Here is a 21,956-nt window from a genome sequence, read left to right as displayed (position 1 = left end):
TCTACTCTTTCTAATAGATTAAACAACAGTATTTTTACTTTTTTTTAAGAGAACGACCAATAATCTTAGCAAAATGTCCTTTAGTCTAAATACATTTTACTGAGAAAAATGTCCTGTGTAGGCAGCTAATGAACATTGTGTCATCAATGTTCCAGCGTAAGTCTAAGGATTGTTTTGCTAGTGTGACATTAACTATTTCACAATGACAAGACAACAGACAAAAATCTAGAAAATCTGTCAAACATGGTCCAGGGACGTAATTCCAGTGAACTGGAGACAAAGCTGATGCAGGCTTTGAAAGTAACGGTGGGCCCCAAATCCAAGTGATAATATCTACAACCAAAGACCTAATTACTGGTTTTCAAATAAATATTTTAGAAACCAAGCTGGATTTTTTGGAATAGTGGACCACATACCACATGCTAGTCATAAAATAATTTCATATAGATTAATTTTATACATGATGAGATGTGGATGTAAATATTGAGAATGATGCATTAATAACTCACTCTATCTCCTCTCAGTCCTGGAAGACCAGCAGCTCCACGCTCACCAGGCATTCCCTGCAGTCCAGGGGAACCCATAGCTCCTGGAGTACCAGGGGCTCCAGGTTCTCCCTAATGACAAATGGAGGAAATCAAAGACTGGTTAACAGGTAGGCTTACTTGAACATTATTTTACTTAAAGTCACAAATGAATTAAATTACCCTTTACCTTAGCACCATCATTACCAGGAGAACCAGGAGATCCTCGGGCACCAGCAGGTCCAACAGGGCCAGGGGCACCACGTTCACCAGGGAATCCTCTGTCACCCTGAGGAGATCATGTGGAAGAAACTTAGGTAAGGGTCAAAATACACCATGTCACTGCTAAAGAAAACATTAGCCTGCTAGCCAACAAGCTAAACATGGCTAGATGCTAAAGTATTCTTTTACCCTATGAACAGGTGTAGAAAAAACAAAAAAACTCCAAAGACCGTTTTCTATCCTTCCAATTAGCTATGAAAACATTGATTAAAAAAGGCTTACTCTTTGTCCAGCAGGTCCCACAGCTCCAGGCTCACCAGGCAGACCCTAGATAAAAGATAGCTATGAGAAGGGTGAACTTCTGCTTAGAAGAATTTTTTAAGGTTAACTTCTATCTGAATATGCACCTGCTCTCCAGGTTTGCCACTCTCACCAACGGCACCCTGAGGACCAGGAAGCCCTTGGAATCCAGGGGCTCCTGAAGGTCCTGTTTCTCCTCTCTCGCCAGTAGGACCCTGGCGATGGACAAACAGACATTTTTGCAACATTAAGCAATGTGTCATGCAAGTACTGTAGAAAGGGTAGTAAAGCAAACTATACAGGTGTTCCTTACAGCTGGTCCTGGAGGACCCTGAGGACCAACATCACCATCCTTTCCAGCAGCTCCCTAATGCAAAAGATTGCAGGTTTTAAAACTGAGAGATACACCCTATCTAAATGACAAGAATGCCTTTGAAAAAAATCAAATGTGAATAAAATATGGGTTCTTTACAGCAGGGCCAGTGGGTCCCATTACTCCTCTTTCACCGGGCTTTCCAGCCTCACCCTAGAGAAGTACAAATAAAAGAAGCCATGTGTTGAAGATTTACTTGCAGCATATGTCAGTGAGCTGACAGTGTCAATCTTTTCAAACAACACTCACAGCGGCTCCCTTTAGTCCAGGGAATCCCATGACTCCAGGTTGACCTCTTGCTCCAACAGGTCCAGGGGGTCCAGGGCGTCCATCTTGTCCAGGGGCTCCCTGTGTAGAAAGTTTGACCATGAATTAACTTTACTTCAGCAGCAAGATGTAAGCGGTTTGATGGGGAATATGCAGGGCATAAACCTACAGGAGCTCCCATTTTGCCATCAGGTCCAGGGTTGCCAGGGCTGCCAGTCATACCCTACGGAACAAGGATTGCAGATCAGATGACATGGTCAACATGTCAAACTGGTAAAAGCAGAGAGGCCAAACAATGATTTATTTGTACCTTAGCTCCAGGGAGACCAGGCTCACCAGTGCGGCCAGGCTCACCGGTGGAACCTTTAGGTCCAACAGGACCAGGAACACCACGCTCACCATTTACACCCTAGAGTCAGGAACAGGAAGGAATTTGACAATAGGAACTTGCTATTTAGTTGTTTTAATCATTCAACATATTAGATGGTGTTTGATTGTGTGATTTACTTTGGGTCCAGCCGCGCCATCGGCACCAGGAAAACCGCGACCACCTGGGGCACCCTATAGGCAGAATTAAACAAAATAATCAAAATAAACCTGGAAGGAATTTTTTCATACTTTGGCTACATGTTTACAGCACCACCCTCTGGTGGAAGCTGTTCAAAACAGGATTAAAGCAGAAGTAACTCCTCATTGCAAAAAGAGGTTTCTAAAAACAAGAATTGAGTACTAAATCCGTTTGAAATGGTACTCAAAACTAGAGAAATATGTCCATGTTGCAACATTATTAGAAATCACAGGACTGTTAATCAGGGCACTTACAGATAGAAATTACCTCCTTAATTAAGATAAATTATCCAATACTTCTAAACCTGTTATGTAATTTATCTTAGTAGACCCCCCCTACCCAAAAAGGTTGAGAAAATCTGTTGTGCTCTATAAGGGGCCATACTTATTTATAAAAGAGCAGTTTGACCCCTTGTACTGTATAGGGGAGAGAAAATTGAATTGGCTCAGTGTGTTGTTTGTAATTTTGACACAAAGGGCACTGAAATATCAACAAAGATATAAAGATTTATAGTTAGAAATGCAGAAATAATATGAATTGTATTCTGTTGTATTCTCAAAAAATACAACAGAAACACATTTAGAATTAGTGCATACACGTTCTCCAGGTGCTCCACGAGCGCCCGCAGCACCAGGTTCTCCTCTGGCTCCTCTCTTGCCTTCCTCACCAGCAGGTCCTGGGGGTCCCTGAGCACCTGGGGCACCCTGGAAAAAAACAAAATAAATTAGATCAATGGCTAAATATATTGATTATATATTAAAAACTTTGTTGTATTTGTGAACTTACAGACTCTCCCTTAGCACCAGGCTCTCCCTTGAATCCTGGGGCACCAACTTCACCCTAAAAGACACATTAAAATTTAAACAACATATACAATTTACCAACAAACTACGGTTTTTATTAGACAATAAATAAATCTCTGTTCATTGTTTCCCTTTCTTTCAATATCAAACAGTTAATGAGGAAACATTTCTTTTTGTAGTCAAATGGGAAGCTCTGAGTTGTGTCTTAAGAACTCAACTTACAGTGTTTCCCTTGGGTCCAGGAGCACCAGCTGCACCCTGAGGTCCTGGGGGTCCACGTGGTCCAGGAAAACCAGGAGCACCAGCAACACCAGGGGCACCCTGCAGGGGTCAGCACACATTCACATAAGAGTTGTATCTTCATGTATGGGCTTGACAGTGCTTTCTGACTGAAACTACTGTTAAAGCAACACAGGTATGAGCTTTTAGGAACTCTTAAATTTATGGGTAGATAAAGGTAAATGCACAACGCAAAAACTTACAGGGCCTCCTTTAGCACCAGGCGCACCATCAGCTCCAGGGTTTCCCTAAGAGGAAAAGAAAAATTAAATAATTTCAAATCACATATTTACATTTATACATTCTAAATTGAATTATATATATATATATATATATATATATTATATATATATATATATATATATATATATATATATATATTATATATATATATATATATATATATATATATATATATATATATATATATATATATATATATAAATATTTTTTTTTTTTTTTTTTTTTTTTCATTTTGCTTTAAATAATCAGCAGATATTTAATTTGGTCTTGATTAAAGGTTCCATGTAACTTTTATTAACCTCAAGTTAAGAGCCTAATACTTACGGATGGTCCAGCCTGGCCAGCGGGTCCAGGGTTACCAGGTTCTCCACGGGCTCCAGCAGGTCCCTCAGGTCCACGTGCACCCTGTGCTCCAACATCACCCTGGGTGGATAGAAAACAAGAACCAGAACCACAACCAGTTAGTGGTTTAGTAGAACTTCAATCCAATTTTCAATTCAAATGTATTCATTTAGGTAGACCTCTTCATGGAGAATTAGTTATATATGCCGATCGGATGATTTTAGGCAAAATCTTACCTTGGGTCCTGGGCCACCTGGAAATCCAGGAGGTCCAGCAGGGCCAGTGGGACCCTGAAAGCAGACAAACAAAACTTGAACAAAACCAGCTCATCCTTTTATGTTGGTTCTAACTTATGTTACACAGTAAAGCTCCTTTAATTTAGCAGATATAGAAAAAAAGCAGTGTGTTTTATTTTTTATTCTCAGATTTGAGCTGTAATAAAAATGGCCATTTTTAAGTTAGGTCAACTGCCAGAGCATCTAAGGCATACCGGAGGTCCAGCAGCACCAGCAGCACCATCGTTACCACGAGCTCCCTGGTTGAGACACACAAAAATGGTTGGTTGGTGCTTGTTCATAAATTGGTCAATAATCTATATAACATATTGCAGCTGTGATTGTGTGTGAACTCACAGCAGCTCCTGGAGAACCAGCACGACCCCTCTCACCAGGCAGACCACGAGGTCCCTTTAGGAAAACAGTTTAAAATGCATTTATCTATCAGTCAAAGGGAAGTGGTCAAGGACAAGCAGTTCCAGCATAAAAAGCTTCCTCTTTCACTCACCATTGCACCAGGAGTTCCATTTTCACCAGGGGCTCCAGCCTCACCCTTAAATGAGAACAAAGACAGAGAGAGAATGTTAAAGGACATAAACAAAACACTACATCTAAATTGATAAACAATCTGACCAATCTAACAAATTATTATGAGCAGACAGGCTGCTAAATTGAGATACCCAGTAAAACTAGAATTCTTTCGCCTTTTGTTTTACCTTGCACTAAATATTTAGATCACCATTTAGTAACCTTAGTTCTTAGTCACCTTAAGCTGATATGGACTTTTGTCTATTTGGGGGAAATGTTTGATAACCTCTTTGTAAATGAAGCCTAAAAAACTAAGAGACTGCAAATATGTAAATCTCTTCAATGAAAGCTATTGAAGGTAATATTGTACTTTGATTCCAACAGGGCTAAAGTTATCCTTTCAAGAATTTCAAGAAAACTTTAATAGAATAAATATAATAGAATTAAACTTAATTGTCATTACACTGTCAGAAGTACAGAGCCATGAAATTAACTCTTTGCATTTATCCCATCCCTTTGTGGAGCAGTGGGCTGCGAATGTGCAGCGCCCAGCGAGCATTGTGGGGTTAAGGGTCTTGCTCAGGGACACAGATTGGCAGTCTGTGGGAGTGGGGCTCGAACTCAGAACGTCTAGAATCCCAGCACAATGCCCTAACCACTCGGCTGCACCTCCCCATTGACACAAAAAGGACTAATGGATTGAAAAATGTCTTATTATCAAAGTATGAACGAGTGTTCAGAATTTAGCGAACCCAACTGCAATTGTTTTACAGTTTAACCAGGATATTGAGAAATAAAAGACAGTTTTGCATTCCCTGTTAACAAAGCAAAAAATTAGTTAATGTGGTTGGGTATGATCATATGGTTTAATCAATGCTGACCACACATGTGTTTGTTTAGGCTAACTTTGGACAGGAAGGCTTCTAATAGTTGGCATCATTTTTGATCCCACTAAAAGACAAGGACCAGGCAAACTTAAACTGTCATAAAAAGATGCCTGCTGACAGCCAGTGTTTGTAAAAATCTCTGACTAAGGGTGCCTCTGGTGGTTACCAGAGATAGCAGGATTTGACCCAGGAATATCTTATTGTAGCACCAACCAGGTTATTCCCAACTGACTGTTAAAAAAAACCTTGGCTATCAGTAGATACATAAACATACAGTAAATGACAAAATAAAGGGTAATGAATGTCTTGTATATTGTTACAATATGCTTTCAGAAGGACCCTGGCAGAAAACTAACAAAACAACCTAAAGCTAGAGAAAAGATTCTGGCTTATTGATCAAGACCACTTCAAAACCACACAAGAGTTACATCTTCATGTATGGGTTTGACAGTGGTTTCTGACTGAAACTATTAGCTGCCGGCAGTGGTTAATGACATGAGGGTATTAGACTGAGAGGAATTAGAAGCTGTCAAAAGACTTACTTATATTTTATATATTGAAACCGTCAATTTGTGTTCCAAAGTGTTTTGCAAATACACTAGTTTTTTTTTTTTTTAACATTCAGCCAAGCTCAAAAAGTTGTTTTTTCTCAAAATACTATTAAATATTTTCTTTTATTGTCTATGCTTTAACAAGAGTTTGATACAGAAGGATTAGGATATAAGCCTTAGAAGATTTGTCTACATACACAAAATCACAAAAAACGGCAGTTTCATTGTAAAAGAAAAATAAGAAAAGACTGGTGCCTTCAAAACTTTTAATAAATACTGTTAGAGCCATATGAGCTCTGTTTTTGGGGATAAAATTCCTAACATCTCTAAATAATATATCTTCATCTTTGCTTTCAGTTATTTCTGTCAAATAATATTCCTTCATTTCCTATTTCTAATGACTAGGGATTCATGATACATGGCTGATGTTAGTTATTTTGTTTTTTAAAACATCAGTATTGGCTCCATCAGTTAAAGTTGACCAGTATCAACAGCTTATGTTCGTGATGCATTTGTGTATGTGTTTCATGTAAAAAAAAGTCATGTGATATTTGTTTTTGCATGTGAAATTGATATAATAATTGAGTATTTTGGGGTGTTTGTCTGAGGCAGAGATGTCAGCTGTGAAGTCAGTTTTACATGGGATCAAATGGATAGGACAATACATATGAGGACAGGTATTGATATTATTCATAGCAGCAATATTAGTATTTGGTCTCATCAGTACATCAGTGTCAGCTCCATTAAGGGCCATATACTTGCAGTATTTTCACTACTGGATTAAGCTCTAGAGATCAAATTTCAACCATTCTGTAATCATACTTATTACTTTATTTCTTAAATCAGCTCTGTTTCCAGTCTAGCTACCTTTGCATCACTTCAAATGGCTATTTTGACACCACATGAAAAATTTTTTATATGTGAAGAACCAATCACCTTGGGTCCTGCAGGACCAGTGTCTCCCTTAGCACCATCCAGACCACTGAACCCCTGAAGAGAAAAATAGTCAAATCAATATGAGCTTCATGAGTTGCTTTTGCTCAGGGTTTTGGAAGAGTAGGATCATAAAACAAGGCTTAACTTACTCTGTGACCCTTAATGCCAGGAAGTCCGGGAGTTCCTGGGAAACCACGAGCACCCTAAAGCGAAGACAGGGATGGTTTAAAGTTAACTGCTTGGCTCTTAGCTTTTGATTTACACCAAGTATTTAAAAACACATTTCACAGGTTATGTACCTGTGGTCCGGAAGGTCCACGTTCACCTGGGCGACCAGGTTTGCCAGCCTCCCCCTGAAGACAGATTGAGATAAGGAAAAAATACATTGCTTCTTTAAGCTTTCAATCTAAACTATCCTTTATATGTGCACCAAAATATACAAGCAGATCACTTACGTCCTCTCCGTTCTTTCCAGAAGGTCCCGCAGGTCCACGTGGACCCATGGGGCCCTAAAAAAAGACACAGTTAGTCTAACTACAGAGAAGTTATAATTAAAGATGTGAATTTATTTTCAACACTCACAGGAGCTCCAGCCTCTCCAGGCTCACCAGGTGGGCCACTGGGTCCTGGGGATCCCTGTAAGGACAGACAGTAACCCAAATATCATCAAAAGTCTAACTACCATTTATTAAAAGTGCTGATCTAAATTATAGAGGCTATAAAAAATAACTCAAGGCTAAGCAGGAAAATAATTTCTGCTTATAAAACATTTGTCTAATTTACTTAGCTACGAGGTTGGCCTATCAGTTTGGATTAAAGCTGAATTGATTGTTAGCATGTTGCAAGTTAAATACATATCATTAACAGGGATGAAAAAGCCAACAGTGAGTGGTTCTGATTTGGGTTGTCATTTCAACCACCATGTATTGACTGTACAAATTTCTAAACCAACTTTGATAGATCAAGCTGGGGCTAACAAATATAATTTATGTAGGATGAGAATGAGAATTAATAAATTATCAATTTTGAAAACACCAATGCAATGAGACAATCAGTGTTAACATTATATTTGTTTCTCTAAAAGGAGGAAGGTTTTGCACTTACAGCAGGACCAGGAGGTCCGGTAGATCCACGTGGTCCCATTGGACCCTGTTAGGCAAACATGGAAGAGATTAGAAACACCAACATCTTAAAACACAAGGACAGAAATAGAAACCTCTTTGAGTGCGCATGTCTTACCATTGGTCCAGGCACAGGCATAACAGTGGATTTTGAATCATAGCCACCAGACATCTGTGGGGAGAAGTTCTAAAACACATAAAGAAAACAGACATGTCGTTTTAGACATCTGTATCCATTTAACGTCTTATACCGATTCACCGAGAGCAATGTTTGCCAAAAACTTTCATACAGCTTATTAACAAAACCAAGAACTAGCCCCAATCTACACATTTAGTGGGGATAATTTTAATTAATATTTAACAAGACCAAAACAATTTAAAAACTATAAAAAATTTGGCCTGTTGAGGCTGATCAATGAAATAAAACAGATGTTAGCTGTTAACTTAGCTAAGCATGGTGCAAGTTATGACATGGCTTGAAGTTAGTGACACTAATTATAACAGATCTTCTAGTAGTTACTAAGTATGTAAAATATAGGGATGGAGGTAGATAAATAAAGTTCTATTTAAAATTGAAAAAGGAAGCTAGCAATGTTATTATTCCTAATCTATCAAAACCTTATGGTTGAGACAAAATTTAAGATTTTGTTCTAGCCTAGTATAATGTTGCATTGAGTCATCTAGCACACTTAGCAAGACAGAAAATGTAATTTATATAAAATTTCCAAGCTTCAATAGAAATCTACAATACGGTAAATGATCTTGGGCCTTGAAGATTGATTGTTTACACAAGGTTAGATTGTAAATAAAGCCCAGCAACTCATAGATTTTGCTCCAGGTTTTCTTATGCTTTTGTGCAATTTCCAGTTATACTTGAAAATGTAATTTGCACTGATATAAAAAATAGATAATAATAATAATAATAATAATAAAAATAATAATAATAGAAACAATATTGAGAATGCAAAAATAAACTTTGCATCCCCTTCTCTACAAATTAACTCCTCACCATGACATATCCTGAAGCAGAATTCAATATGAAACACTCATTTTTGAGATCAGATCAGACTTACATGCCAACTCTCCAAAAGTAATTCAGTTTCATACTAAATGAAATACCACAAGGCAACTTGGAATTTCAGGAAATCCTTTTTGCAACTTTAGGTCTTCTCAAATGTTAAACATAAGAATACAAGCACAACATGGCGGCTCACAAATGTGATTTTTAAAATGTTTTTTGCAAAAGAAATAAAGAATTTTTTTTTTATGGTATTACCAAGTTTACGGAAACATATAATGTGATTGGTGTCACCGGCCTAGATTGGCTCATAATTCCCCATTCTAAACCCAAAACTAGTAAAAACAGAAAATTATGCAAAGAAAAAAAAAAAAAAAACATGACAACTTACTCCACCGAGGCCAGGGGGTCCAGGAGGGCCAGGAGGTCCTGGCAGTCCAGGCTGACCGTCAAGACCATCTCGACCTGGAGGACCAGGAGGACCCTAGAGAGAAAGAAAGTAGATTTCAAAATCGTGGCAAGAGTGTCATTTGAATTACTATTATTGATGCCATGATCAACTAATGGAAATACAGAAGGCAAAGTTTTCCTTTTTGAGTTTCCTGAAAACTATTTTTTGGAACAGCTTTTTAAAATTCCATAATAATCGTAATAGTCTGTGTAAAAGCTTGTCATCTTTAAAAAACAAAACTTGAAATATCCCAAAATCTCAGTTTGCTTCTTTACACTAATCACCGCATAATCAGGCACAAAAACAGAGGCTGTGGTCATGTGACATCAACATACAGGAAGTAGATGTGCCAAGTCTGCAAAGCATTTATTTAAGCTATTTCACAATAATTACAGTAAGATAATATTGCCAACATATATATGTGCTTGTTCATTTGCATAACTAGCTGCTAGCTTGCCACAAAACTAGTTAGCTGCATAAAAACAACAAAATAATAATTTAAAATCATTTATTCAAAGATTTTAGAAGTGCACACAATAGCCCATTATGATCGTATGTTAAGGACCAACATTTATTGTTCTATAACCTATCGTTCCATAATATATTCTGATGGTAATTTTTTGGAGCAAAAAGCCAGCCCTTTCCCTTAACATGCTAAAAATACGTTTGAGTAAATAAACCCAAGTCTTATTTTGTTAAATAAAAATGACAAACACATCTATGTTATGTACCAATATTTTGTTAATGTAACTAGTAATGTTTTTTGCATTCAGGTAACTTGCTTACTATTAATAAAGGTAGAAACAGATGTAGTAAGTGCAAATGAAGCTTTTAGTGCAAATTTCAGGAGGGACTATATTAAAGTACAAACATTCAGTTAACATGTTACTAAACCTGCACTGTTGGAGACTTTTTCAATGCCATATTCTCACTATCATTGGAAAAGAACACATGAAGAAACCTCTTCTGCATTGTCAATAAGGTATTTTGGCTCCAACTTAAGGACATAGGAATCTGGTCAACGTGCCTGAACTTATACACACTGACAAGATTTAAAGCTGTGGATCGAGCAAATCCAGAGAAAACAAAATTATAAACATACCCTTTCTCCCTTGGGTCCACGTTCTCCTCTGGGTCCCTGTTGGCAAAACCATCAAAACTGGTCTTCATATAATAATATGAAAACTGACACACAGAATTATACGTCCATGATGCTGTTCTACTACATATCATTAGCGTGTGTAAACAACAGCAAAAAAAAAATAAAACTTTTACTTTTTATTCAATAAATACTAGTTAATCTCAGTAAAGACTGTTTATAACAAAACATTTTTTTACAGCTCCTAAAACACCAACAGTTTTTTTTTTATCTAATCTGAACAATTGATTTATTGATATCAATATAAATAATTTCACATTTACCTCAACCTGAGTAGAGTGGTAGCCTGAAAAGAAGAAACACAAAATTTGGAATGTACAATAAAACAATATATAAATTTAGCAGATAAAAGAATTATTTATTATAATGATAGTCGGCCTAAATTTAGATTAAGCAAACCTCTAATGTTGTTTAATCTTTTTTAAAAGATGAATTAATAAAATTTGTTTTGGAACTTTGCAAACGGTGCAATGTATAGCGTAAAGGTTCAACATTTCATGAGAATCATGCAAACACTTGAAAATAAAGCTGTAGTACCATCATCGGGGCAAACGGGGCAGCACTCGCCCGTAGGTACAATGGGGTTGGGGCAGTCAGCTGGCTCTTCACAGATAACCTCATCGCACAACACAGTTCCGCTGTCACACACACAGATTTGACATGGCTCTGGTTTCCACACGTCCCGGTCTGCAAACACCTGGCCTCCAAGGGTGCAGCTGGCACCTGTACCTGAGGGGCGGCAACAGAGAGAAAGACACATATGTAGTAGTCAGAAATATAAATTTTAAAACCTATTATGAAGATAGATTTACTTAATTAAAGTTTGATTTATTTAATTAATTATTTTACCAGAGAATAACTTAAGATTCAATGATAATTTAATTAACTTGTAGATATTGTGACATCAGCTTTCTTCATCCATTTAGGAAGAAAAAAAGTTTTAGAAAAGAAAAGAAATATATCTTTGCTATTCCAGGATGGAATCTTTTATTTAACAAAGTGCTTTTGACAAAAAACTTTTGGCTGTTCATAGATGTGAACAGGAAAGAGACCAACGGATCAAGGGTGACTGAGAGGTTACAATCTACCTATGTGTCAAGATCTATCTAACTGTACAGCAAGCCATAGCTAAAATTTCCACCTAAAATATTTTCAGTCCTAGTTCTGCTTTCAGAGGAGATATAAATTTTGCGGCATGCCAAAGCGCTGAGCTCAGAGAAGGCAAAGCACTAGGGCCAAAGACTGCTAGTTTGGCAGAGGCTGGTGGAAACTCTGCACATGTGTTTGCAATCAAAGGAAGCCAGACAAAAAAAAATGAGCGGAAAGAAAGTGGAGAACAGTGTAGGAGGGGAATTGACGTGGCAGCCAGATGTTACTGGATGCACAGAGGAGCCTATGGGTGTCGCTATAAGTTCACTCTCAGTCTCACAGCCGATCTGCTTCAAATAGACAGCTGAGTCCTTTCCAGATAAGAGGAACATCTGGAAAACTGAATATCAACTCCATGGTCCCTCTCCCAAGATTTGATTTGGTTTTCTTTGTCTTCTCAGATGATAACAGTTTTATGTTCCTTTCTGATGGCTTTTCAGTAGCAAAGCATTGTTGTAGGTTTATGTACGTAAAAGTTGTTTATATCTATCCACCAGGCAAGACTAAACCTGCTTCTCCCCTCCTGATTTTCCTTAGCATGTGACTCCCTTGTTCTTACTGAATCAAGGGCTGTGAATAGCACTGCCACTTCGATCAGGCATGAGATAACTTTTACGTAAATCTAGTGGAAATCTGGAAGCAATGTAAAACTGATTAAATGGGAGAAACAATTTTTTAAATTTTATGAAGGCTCTGTACATGTCATCTGTGCATTGACTTATTCCACTGATCTGGAGAAAAGTAAAAAAAAAAACTTGCAGCAACTTGCTCTGCATGCATTGGAAAAGTGGGGGAGTACTAGATGAGAACAAAGAGGAGGAGGAGAGAGTGAGGCCTTTTTGAGATGCCCGATCGATTACGCACACCCTGTTCTGTCTATTGTACAGACTACCAACCTTCAGAGATCTAATTTTTAAATTATTTTGCATTCTCCTCTTCTCTTTCTAAGATCTCAGCCGTCCAGCCATTAAGAAGAAATCCATCCTTTTTTTAATGAAAAGGGAGAAAAGTGTTGAGAGGCTCCAACAAACTGATGAAACTTACGGTCGTCCTCGCCCTGCGCCCTGACCAGGAGCACCGTGGCGCCAAGCAGCAGCGCCAGCCGCAAATCCACAAAGCTGAACATGTCTAGATGCCACCAGACATGTAGACTCTTTGAGGCAAAAGAGGAAAAAAGTTGGGGATGTTTTCTCTTTCTGCTACACTCCACTCATACAGGGGTGTTTGGGGCAGGATCCGTGCGTCTGTCCAAAGTCCTCCTGACCCCAGCAGAAAACTCCCTACTGCCTGCACTCATTTTCCACAAGGGCTTTTATATGGGAGCCCAAAGAACTGGGAGGTACTGGGACAGGACCGACTAAGGGGGGGTGCACCCTCATTAGCCCGTTGCTGCTGCTCACGTTTAGGGAAGACAAGAAAGAACATCTCCTTCAAAGGGAAAAAAAAAAAAATAGAAGGAGAAAAAGCATGTCCCTCCTTCCATAATTGCACAGCATGCCTGGATCTGAGGAAGGAGGGGTTTGAGCAGGGGGAAACTTGATCCATATGATCACTGGAGAGGCAGAGGAGGATTTCCATCTTCAGTAACCCTGCTTTTAATCTAGATTTCTGTTTGGTTGTGATTCACCTTCTGATTTACTTGGATTTCATGCTATTTTCAGTTCGGACTGCCTTGTACATTGTTTTATGGAGATTTAACCCATAGAAGAGTGTAGTTTCAACTGTCACTGCTTTAAGATAGCCTAAATATGGGAAATTAGCCTGTGTTTCTTTTTCACATTACCTTGATTCACAATTCACAAACAATCATCATCTTACATTTATCTGATTAGCATCTTTGGGTGATCCAATTTAAATTTGTTTTAACTATATTTTTGTATTAAAAACTTAATTTGCAGCTAGAAGACTTTGAAAATACTCTCTGGCAATATATATGAGTGATAAGTCTTTCTTTCTCAGTGTACCTTGATTAATGGACAACTAAACATGTCTTGAAATGCATCAAAAAGGTTCATTTGTAACCGCCTATTAACAATAAAAGATCAGATTAGGTCAGTGAGTCAAGAGTGTAGTGGCATTGATGGATAATGACATATATTTATTTACCTTGCATTAATCTGAAAAATCTTTTTCACCATACAATACAAAAATGAGAACAAGATGTCATAACATCTGATGCAATGAATCATTGTATTTATCGTTAATTTGGGCAGGAAAATAAGATGATCTGCTAATGGAATACCCTTTACTCTTAAAAGACGATAATTAGATATTATGCACTTAAAATAAGAGAATGCAATGGTTGTATTTTTGTTAATTTAAAGTTAATTGTCTTGAACCATTGCCATTCTTTTTTTTCAAGAATCCTGAGCAAGATTTGTCTCTTCCAGAGGATTGGTGAAAATTAGAGTCTGTTTTGCTTCACTGCTGATACAAAATAAACCGCTATAAATCTTTCCCTGAGCTCAAATTAGATTAAACATATAAGAACTGTGTTGCTACACCTATGTGCATGTTTAATTTGCTTCCTCTTGAACAAAAAATGACCGCCTGAGCATTCCAAACATAAACATTTATAAGGTTTTCCCCCAAACAGCAGGCAGCTTTTTACCCAGTGACCTCCAAATACAATGTCTTAGGAGGGGTTTTGTGAAAGACCGTTCAGAATTTTATTTTAAAAGACATAGTTTACATCATTATGTACTCTTTAATTTAGGCCATCAGCTTTCAAACTAAAACAATAAAAGAAAACTGCACATTTCACTGCTTTATTTTGATGCCTTTTTACCAGAAACTTAGTCCAGAGGGTATAAGCCAGTGCCAAAAAATTTCTCAAAGGCGCTGCCAGTCCATATTTTATAATCTTAGCGTTTTAATCACCTAAACCTTCAATTACATTTGCTTTCCTTCTGTTTTACCAAGCTTCCGGATCTTTTCATTTCTTTTACACAACATTCTTTAAGTTTTTAGTTTTCAGAATTAGACCTACTGTAATAATCGCAGAAGGAAATTACATTGAATTACAATTGAATCTGAACCAACAATTAGACTGTTTTGTATACTCATTCATTCCCTTTAAGCTTTTTTACTTATTTATTTTTTATTTTATTTATTTTTTAGAATTATTAACATAAAAAAATGCTTGATTACAATTTTAATGTGGTTGTTCGATTAGCAGGATTAATCAGTAATCACTTTGGGTGCTCATTGTCAGCTTTACACATCTACTTTACATTAAGTTTTTGTTTTTGAAAAAATAACTGATGCGAACACGCTTTGATTTTACAATTCTTGTAAGTAACTTTAGAGTTGTGTCCCTGCGAAAAGGTAGGTTCTAAACGTTTTTTTTTCTCCAATTAAATCGGACAAGGTTCCCTGTCTGGATAAAGAAAAGCATCCCAACAGCACGATGCTGCCACCATCATGTTAATAGTTTTAATCAGACACCCAACTTTGGCTGCTGTCCGTCTGCATACTTTTTTCTCAGTACTACTATTTTAACATATTCTTACTAGTATTTTTAGTATAAAACATCAGAGGTGGGTCGAAAATCCAAAGACTGTACTCAGTAAGAGTAGCACTACTTTTTACTCAAATGTAAAAGTATAAAAAAAAACTTATTCAAGAAATGACTTAAGTAAAGTAAAAAAAGTATTTGGTAAAACGGGTACATGAGTACTAAGTTATTTTTGGATACTACCATCTGATTAGAAATGATGCAGACAATCTTTTTGTACAAGTTTAGGTATTTTAAAGACTCAAATGCATAAAAATACATTAAATGTGATTAGGGTGACCAAACGTCCGTATTTCCTGGGACATATCCTTATTTCACGTCCTGTCCCGGGCGTCCCGGTTTTTTTTTAGAAAGTGAGGAAATGTCCTGATTTTTTAAATTACCTTAATCGGACCATTACATTTACAGGCGCTAGGGCACTGCGCACGACACTGCGTGTGATGTAATCCCTGAGCCGCGTCAGTGCGGGCAGCCCTGTTCTTAATCAGAATATAGATTGCGTGGCTGTCAGTACGCCAACAACATGCAAAAGCGCAAATGTATGTTTACCGCCGATTTACAAAAGAGTTTCCCCGCTTTCAGACCGGGTCGAGACAAATGGGAGGCCTTGTGCACATATGTCTCGGTGTCCAATGGAGTTGCAAGGGATCTGAAAAGCCACCTGGACTCTGAAAGTAAAGATAGTCTAATGATATGTTTGTTCGTTGTTGGTACATTTTGAATAATTTTTGCTACACAACAGGTATTTTTTGTTAATTAGCTCATTTGTTAATTTATTTTTTCCAAAAGCCTACAGAACAGACATTATTTAATTCATTACTGAGGCTGAGTATCATGTGTTATTGGGAATTGAGAGTTATTGTTAAATTTTATTGTTAAGTGAGGGATGTTTAGATGATACATTATTTCTTTCATTGTGCTTTTCATTCATTACAGGAATTGTTAAGCATTTTTAATAAATACATTTTGAATGAAATTATCGTTTGTTATTGGAGTTATTGCTGTAGGTAGGTCTATGTTAGGTGAGTGCATGCCAAATCTCTATGCATAGGAACAGAGATCCCAACCCAACCCTTTTGTCCTTACTCTGCCACATAAACAGTTCCTGCAAACCAAAATAAAAGTAGCAGCTCATCAACAATAATGCTTCCGCCAACCGGGGAAACTGCTTTTGCTGGCCATGCTAATTTTAAGCAAAAGCACCGGAGCGCCGGAGATATGGCGGTCTGACGATGCTAGCTCAGGAGAGTGGAGAAGGACAGCTGAAGATTGATGGAACCCGCTTTTAGACAGCGAGCTAGGGTGGGAGAGGGGCCTTGGCTGACTGGTCTCTCTGCTGGAGGTGGCACCAAAAATCAGTCCTTCGAGGGTTGAATTAAAAGCTTTAATAAAAGCCACACATTTTCTCTGAAGAACATTCCGCATTTCATTGACTGCATTTTTCTCTATTTTCAATTTTATAAAAAAAAAACGTGTTCACTATTTTTTAGGACAGCTGAGATGAGGCCTCCCGAATACCAGAAATCATGTAGATGTTCTGGTTGGTTTATCATAGCGTTGATTTAGTCCAGAAACAGTTTTTGAAAAATAGGCTGCGTTTGGTCGGTCTGATTTTGTCCTACAGCAATCCAACAATAGATGTTGAAAAGAAGCTTTCAAACCCAGTTTTCAATGACTTTTCAACGATCTGAAAGTTACGGCTTTTCACCTTTCACTTTTCAAACAAATGTAGATTGGCTTGGAAGTAAATCATGTCGTCTTTTCAATGTCTGTAGTGTAGTTTTATATAAAAACAAAAAATACAGTATATATGGCTTGTACATTTTCTCCATCAGTAATAATGGCTTAATAATTCCCCTTTATAAACAACTGTTGCTGACTGATGTGTCATTTAGCTTTTTATTTTATTTCTGTTTACAGGAACTGTCTTCCACACCTAGAAGGAACTGTCTTCCACACCTAGAATTGCGTGAATGTTTCACGCAATTTCATGTCCAAAAACCTGGACCATATTCATAAAAAACCACTATTATTAGCATGATGTAATTAAAAGTGTTTTGTTTGTTACATAAAGGTATTAGGTATGTGGAGAGGTTATTTGGTTTGGTTCCATTTTCTCCATTGGAGACATTTTTTTTTTTACATTTGGATACTTTTTGATATGTGTTCTTGGATTAGTGACATTGTGTTGATCAGATCAGAGCTGGAAGTTGAATCACAGAATGATGAGGTGGCGTTCTTTTTTTCTTTTTTCCTGCTTCTCTTTTGCCCTGACAGACAAACTGCATTCCACCGTCTTCTGTGACAGAAAAAAAAGAAAAGGCACACATGGATAATGTGAAGGTTTCTACAGTGTGTGTGTGGTGGGTGTGAGCATAACAGAGAGAGAGAACGAGGAGGAGGAGTGAATTAGAAGCTTACTTGGCGAGCGTCAGACTATACTACGTGTCTGCTGCTGCAGGATCAGATGGTAGAAAGCTGCTGCTGTGTTTCTCCCTGCAGCTCATCTGCTCCCTAATGTCTGCTCCCTGCTTAATTACAGCTCACCTGCAGCCAGTCAGGCGCTGCAGACAAAGTTATGGGTGGGGGTACAAAAGAATTGCCTAGGTAAACCTTGAGTTACACTTAGGGGAGATGTGCTGCAACAAAATAAACGGCTTTGATTATTTTAAGCCAATAATAACTATAATATCAACAGACCTCTGAACAGTGCAGGGATTTCCTTGTATCTATCTCTATCTGTACCTCTGAAAACTGTGTTGCTTTGTATTCCACTTACAGATAATAAGCTTAGGAAAGAACAACACATAGCAGAATGGTCAGAGGTAAGCAGGGACAGGCTTACACATTATGACCTCTGTCCATTTTCTGAAAAGGAAGCAGTATGGTTTAACTGTCACTTTGAACTGACAAGAGAGCATTAATGTTACATTAACAAATCATGTGATGGATAACTAGAGAAAAATGCACAGATCAACATCTCATTTGGGAAAAGTGGCCTTTAAGGAAAAGTAGCAGGAAGAAAGTCATTGAATAAAGAAAGTCATCCAAAGTCCAGCTTGTAGTTTGCGAAAAGTGAACATGTTGTTCTGGTCAGATGAGAGCAAAATCTGAGCAAGGTTGTTTAAAAAAACTCAGACTGGGGCAGATGTTCACCTTCCCGCATGACAACAACTCAAATCATGTAATTGTAATAATTTTCTACATTTAGGTATTATAAGGTATTGATTCAAGTACTATTTAAGGATTTTCAAGATCAGTTTTCAAGCTTTTCCAGTACATTAACTAGTGGTGTTTTGGCCTGCCGGTGCACTGGTGTTGTTCATTGTTTGGGGGTGGATGTGGGTATTGGCTTATGCCTTGCAGCTGCTTAATGGGGCCTGATCGGGGCTCCCACTATGGGGGTGGGGTGCCCCTGGGGTTCATGGTAGGTTCCACCTGCAGGTGGCTGGCGTTGTGGGGCTCTGGCATTCTGGCGACTGAGGGATTTCCTTGGGGCCGTCTCTCCTCTTCTCTTTGTGGGGGAGCAAAATTCCTGGGTTGATCCCTCTTTGGTGCCTTTGGTCTGGGGGTCTCTTTGGGCATCTGGGGTTTTGGGTTCCCGGCCATCTGCCTCGGTGTTCTTGGGGGGGCGGGTTTTTGGCTCTTCACGACCACTATTGTGCATTTTTACTTTGGATAAACTTTACATGCACTCTCAAAAACAACTACAAGTGCTGGGTTACAAGTACTTAGAGATTTACTTCCATACAGAAAGCCCATATTTTTATCTTCAGCTACCACACTATACATGTCAGATTAAATAATATTACATATACTTCATCGATGTTATCAAGGTGTTAGATTATTGTATCTGTTATACTATAGTATAGTATAGTATAGTAGTTATGCTGTAGTTGTGTTGTGTTGTTGTAATCGGAAATACTTCCTGCATGAATTATAATAGAGCTATTTACATGCATAAATCAAGCGGCACACTATGACGAAAGCCGTATTGCTCCACTTCAGAAAGTAACATTTGTTGGGCTCTTTTTGGCATCAAGCCAATTATTCTTATTGCCACATTGCCAGAGAGGACACTGGAAAGAAAAAAGAAAAACAATTATTCATGTATTTCTGTTTCCAATTTCTTAAATTAAACCTGTAACCAGTTTTTTTTTCATATGTCCCTGTAAGTGAATACTTGCTTTGTCAAATTACATTTTTGAACTATTTGCCAGATAGAATAGCCAATTGTAGCATTTATACCTATACCAACAAATTTAAAGGGAGCCTGTGTGATCGGCAGTGATTGTTATTGGTGTTTTCAGCCCTCTGGTCGATCTGTATCTGCTTTGAACGGCCCTCTGGGTGATCGATATCTTCTGTGTTCGGCTCTCTGGGAGATCATATTGGCACCGTGGCTGATCAGTATCTGCTGTGATCGGTCATCTGGGTGATCGATATCGAATGTTGTCAGCTGTCTGGATGATCAGTCCACCTGTGAGCTGCTCTCTGGGTAATTGGTACCAGCTGTGTGCGGCCCTCTGGGCGATAAGTGAAGATGATGGCTGGATGTGGAACAGTGGGGGAGATCTCTGTAGTTCTGCTATACTTAGTTTGTGATTGTGGCCAATCAGGAGGAGGCTCACAAAAGAGGCACCTTGCAGCCATTTGAAAGTGAGGGCACCTGAAAGAAACTTTTGCAGGGAAGAACAGACACGCACGCCCCTGGTAAAATCTCGAGTGTGCGTGGGAGGAACGGGCTCGCCTACAGACGTATTTTCTCCCTCTGAAACTTTAGTTTCTTGTGAATTGGGATTTTTTTTGTGCTATGGTTGATGGACTGATTTGTTAAAGTAAATAAATATACGTTCAATTATGTTTACTTTGCTCTTTGATGTTTTGACATAAATGGGAAGGGTTAATTGTGTTCTAGAGAGCACAATCTTTAATGACCTGTTTCATTAATACTGAAGAATGACATAAAAACTGGATTCAAGATTAAAAGAATATGTTGTCAAGTATTTCTGACTTTTTTACAGCTTACACAGATATTTCTGACTGTACTTCAGAGGGTATAATAGTATTTTTGTGCTATCAACTATGAAATACACAGTTTGTGCGTGGCTCTTTATTTCAATTTTACTGTGTTCATATTTATCTTGTACTTTAGGTGCACAGCTTGTTAATTCAAATTCACACAGCCCCCCCTGTAAAAACCAATATAATCAGTACATGAGTTCAAATATGAGAGTAACCATCCAGTTAGGAAAAAATCATCTCACATCCCAGGTAAAAGAATCACAATACAGTTATTGTGATTCTTTTTAATACATTTTTTAACTTTAACTTTTATCTCCTAATGTGACCTACTAAAGTGCAAATAGTTTGTTAACCATGCAGCTGTTCTAGAATAAAAAAAATTGGATTTTACCACTTTCTATTGTTGAAAGCACAGACATTAGAAGATTGCAGATTAGAACCCATCAATTGTGTGCTTCTTTATAGAATATGCTGTTACTAGTGGCTCGTTGAGAGAGTTTAGTTTACCTCAGAATGACTGAAATATCACACAATCAGCTTTCAAATTGATGAAATTATTGTAACCAATCTCTTATGCTGCAAAATGCCAAATCAACAAAACGAGAGACCTTTATGTGTTAGTTTACATGAGTTGAAATTATTTATTCAGCTAGATAATTAACCTGACACAGTACATATTTTTTTACAAGCTTCTCTATACGATGCCCTTAGATTTATTCATTTGCCTTATGAAATGGAAGAGGCTAGATTGATAACAAAATCCCCCAAATTTAACACATATCTGTGTTATTCATTTATTTACAGGTGTTTGAAATGACATTCATAAAAGGTTGTAAAACAACTATCCACATTTGGCCACTACCATGCGATTGATTTCATACTAAGGTAGAGAGTCAGTTGGTATATGAAATATAAAAACTTAACAAGACGTTACTGTAAGTTAATAATAGAGAAATACGATATATTTACCATACAACCTGTTCTTGTCTGCTATCTATATGCTTTTCTTTGACTTTGTACATGCTGCTACTTGTTGCTCTCATAACTTTGTGAGGATTCTGTGTTTGTAATCATTACTGGGCCCCTGAAACAGAATCCACACATTTAAATAATAGCTAGTGGTCAAGCCCAGGTGTTTGCATTTTTTTGCTCTTTGCCGCTCATCTGCAGAGATTGGTTAGAAAAGAGATAGAAGGTTGTCATTGGGTTCTAAAACCATAATTTTGTGTTTCTTGCAGCTGTTTGCCCCTTAGGAAGGATGTTTAGCCTTTTCTAAGATCTCATCTGTGTCATCAAAAACCAGGAGAGATGAAGGTTCTCAGTAAAAGTTGAGGAATGAGAACAGGGCAGACCTAAATTGTCATAATGGGCTTTAAAGATCTGACCCACATGCAGAGAACCACTCAGAGACCAAGATT

At 37.8% G+C, this 21,956-nt stretch overlaps 1 protein-coding gene and 1 long non-coding RNA gene across 3 annotated transcripts in view; one reads left to right on the top strand and one right to left on the bottom strand.

The window, feature by feature from the left end:
* LOC119792170 (collagen alpha-1(I) chain-like) overlaps window positions 1-13,295 on the bottom strand; it is a 32,959-nt gene extending 19,664 nt beyond the window's left edge. For both annotated transcript variants that reach the window (XM_038298681.1, XM_038298673.1), the window contains exons 1-31: window positions 13,041-13,295; window positions 11,385-11,576; window positions 11,111-11,133; window positions 10,791-10,826; window positions 9,629-9,721; window positions 8,338-8,406; window positions 8,203-8,247; window positions 7,681-7,734; window positions 7,554-7,607; window positions 7,398-7,451; window positions 7,248-7,301; window positions 7,099-7,152; window positions 4,705-4,749; window positions 4,554-4,607; window positions 4,412-4,456; window positions 4,158-4,211; window positions 3,904-4,002; window positions 3,540-3,584; window positions 3,280-3,378; window positions 3,041-3,094; window positions 2,851-2,958; window positions 2,194-2,247; window positions 1,997-2,095; window positions 1,856-1,909; window positions 1,669-1,767; window positions 1,519-1,572; window positions 1,360-1,413; window positions 1,154-1,261; window positions 1,029-1,073; window positions 715-813; window positions 510-617 (exon numbers count right to left, since the gene is read on the bottom strand). In XM_038298681.1, the coding sequence (XP_038154609.1) occupies window positions 510-617; window positions 715-813; window positions 1,029-1,073; window positions 1,154-1,261; window positions 1,360-1,413; window positions 1,519-1,572; window positions 1,669-1,767; window positions 1,856-1,909; window positions 1,997-2,095; window positions 2,194-2,247; window positions 2,851-2,958; window positions 3,041-3,094; window positions 3,280-3,378; window positions 3,540-3,584; window positions 3,904-4,002; window positions 4,158-4,211; window positions 4,412-4,456; window positions 4,554-4,607; window positions 4,705-4,749; window positions 7,099-7,152; window positions 7,248-7,301; window positions 7,398-7,451; window positions 7,554-7,607; window positions 7,681-7,734; window positions 8,203-8,247; window positions 8,338-8,406; window positions 9,629-9,721; window positions 10,791-10,826; window positions 11,111-11,133; window positions 11,385-11,576; window positions 13,041-13,122 (2,187 nt within the window). In that variant the 5' untranslated portion in view covers window positions 13,123-13,295. The remainder of the gene's footprint in view (window positions 1-509; window positions 618-714; window positions 814-1,028; window positions 1,074-1,153; window positions 1,262-1,359; window positions 1,414-1,518; window positions 1,573-1,668; window positions 1,768-1,855; window positions 1,910-1,996; window positions 2,096-2,193; window positions 2,248-2,850; window positions 2,959-3,040; window positions 3,095-3,279; window positions 3,379-3,539; window positions 3,585-3,903; window positions 4,003-4,157; window positions 4,212-4,411; window positions 4,457-4,553; window positions 4,608-4,704; window positions 4,750-7,098; window positions 7,153-7,247; window positions 7,302-7,397; window positions 7,452-7,553; window positions 7,608-7,680; window positions 7,735-8,202; window positions 8,248-8,337; window positions 8,407-9,628; window positions 9,722-10,790; window positions 10,827-11,110; window positions 11,134-11,384; window positions 11,577-13,040) is intronic.
* LOC119792186 lies at window positions 99-14,759 on the top strand. Its single transcript, XR_005281951.1, has 2 exons — window positions 99-841; window positions 12,946-14,759. It is a non-coding gene; the product is annotated as an uncharacterized LOC119792186 (long non-coding RNA).
* Window positions 14,760-21,956: the final 7,197 nt, after the last annotated feature.

The sequence above is a fragment of the Cyprinodon tularosa genome, unplaced genomic scaffold (genome assembly GCF_016077235.1).
Source record: "Cyprinodon tularosa strain WSP-4 unplaced genomic scaffold, ASM1607723v1 ctg1111, whole genome shotgun sequence".
NCBI classification, from domain to species: Eukaryota; Metazoa; Chordata; class Actinopteri; order Cyprinodontiformes; family Cyprinodontidae; genus Cyprinodon; species Cyprinodon tularosa.
The sequence above is the reverse complement of the archived record's forward strand: the minus strand, read 5'-3'. Positions and strand labels throughout refer to the sequence as shown.